The 1,624-nt window shown below is 39.3% G+C and overlaps 1 protein-coding gene across 1 annotated transcript; it reads left to right on the forward strand.

Annotated features, from left to right (window-relative positions):
- Positions 1 to 904: 904 nt before the first annotated feature.
- LOC122062453 (40S ribosomal protein S23-like) lies at positions 905 to 1,353 on the forward strand. The gene has a single exon (XM_042626107.1). The coding sequence runs from the start codon at positions 925 to 927 to the stop codon at positions 1,351 to 1,353; it is 429 nt and encodes a 142-aa protein (XP_042482041.1). The 5' UTR covers positions 905 to 924.
- Positions 1,354 to 1,624: the final 271 nt, after the last annotated feature.

Genomic DNA, 1,624 nt, shown 5'->3' on the forward strand with positions numbered 1-1,624 from the left:
AGGTGGAATAGTGATTCAAAGTTTTTTTTTTCTAAGTTATGTAATGTCTCATTCTTCTGTTTCTAATGATATTCTTTACTAATCCTTAGAGAAAGAAAAACATACATTATATGCTCCATTTGTACATATCTTGAATAGTATAAATCTGCATGCATGTTGTGTTAGTATAACTTTATGTGCCATGCATAGTTAGTGTAATGTGATGTATATTATTATACAAACCCTAGAAATGGTATAAATAGAAGGAGACCGACCTTCGACCAAGCAGACTAGGTGTCTAACACCTTCACAACATATAATCTTGAACTTACCCAACCTCTTGACAAGAGGGAAAAAAAAAACCTTATCCATTAGTGTCATGCTCTCCCCTGAAAAGGAGAGACTAATTTGGGTTCTAGACCGTTAACTAGGTGGTAACTCTTAAGTGAACATGTATCCCTCTCTTTAGTCGATCAACTAATCGAGATCGCGAGAGGATGGAGGTATGAAATCCTTTGTACCCATATAGTCTAATAGGGACCCACATTGATAGTATAGGTCTTCCATTTCATTTTAGGGTGAGAGAGAAAACATAAATTGTCTAATGTAAAAAGATTGTTATGTTAGCAAATTACAATTTTCCTCTCATTTTAGGATTTTTTTTTTCTCTCTCCTGCTCATGGAATAAGTATCGGTATCAGATCGGTTATATTGGATCGATAACGGCTGAGACCGATCCTGAGATGGGTATCAGTATCGGATACCGATCCAGATCCGCCGATCCGACCTGATCCGTTAAAAAAATTATTTTTTTAAAACTTAAACTCGGACGGACAGAAGACACTGCACTCTAGGGTTCATCTTCGGCGGCTCGCTCTCATCTTCCTATCTCAGAGCTCTAGAAGCCTTTGTTTCGGTTGAAGAACCTCTCCACTTTCAGCAACCATGGGGAAGACACGTGGTATGGGAGCTAGTCGTAAGCTGAAGTCCCACTGTAGAAGGCAGAGATGGGCTGACAAATCATATAAAAAAGCTCACCTTGGCAATGAGTGGAAGAAGCCATTTGCTGGGTCTTCCCACGCCAAGGGCATTGTTCTTGAAAAGATTGGTATTAAGGCCAAGCAACCTAACTCTGCCATCAGAAAATGTGCTTGTGTTCAATTGATTAAGAATGGGAAGAAGATTGCAGCTTTTGTGCCCAGTGATGGTTGCTTAAACTACATTGAAGAGAATGATGAGGCGTTGATTGCAGGATTTGGACGCAAAGGCCATGCCGTCGGAGATATTCCTAGAGCCAGGTTCAAGGTTGTGAAGGTGACTAGTGTGCATCTTCTTGCCCTCTTCAAGGAGAAGAAGGAAAAGCCCATGTCTTAATTTAGCTGGGGAATTGTAGTACCACCTCTTTTAATGTTTGATTGAGGATAATGTAAGATTTCTTATTAGGTGGGCTAGCATAGTCAAAGATTTGTTTCCAAAACCGATTTAGTGGTGTTGACTAAAGATGGAGTAAGCAGAAAGAATCCAATATTATTGGTAAGTGATCTCTATGGAGATATTGAATTCTATTAGCACACCTTACTGGTATGAAATATTTATTACCATGTGTGGACCTAAGGTATTGTTTACTTAATGGGGAGGAAACCCT

This window comes from Macadamia integrifolia, unplaced genomic scaffold, assembly GCF_013358625.1.
Source record: "Macadamia integrifolia cultivar HAES 741 unplaced genomic scaffold, SCU_Mint_v3 scaffold1042, whole genome shotgun sequence".
Classification (NCBI taxonomy): Eukaryota; Viridiplantae; Streptophyta; class Magnoliopsida; order Proteales; family Proteaceae; genus Macadamia; species Macadamia integrifolia.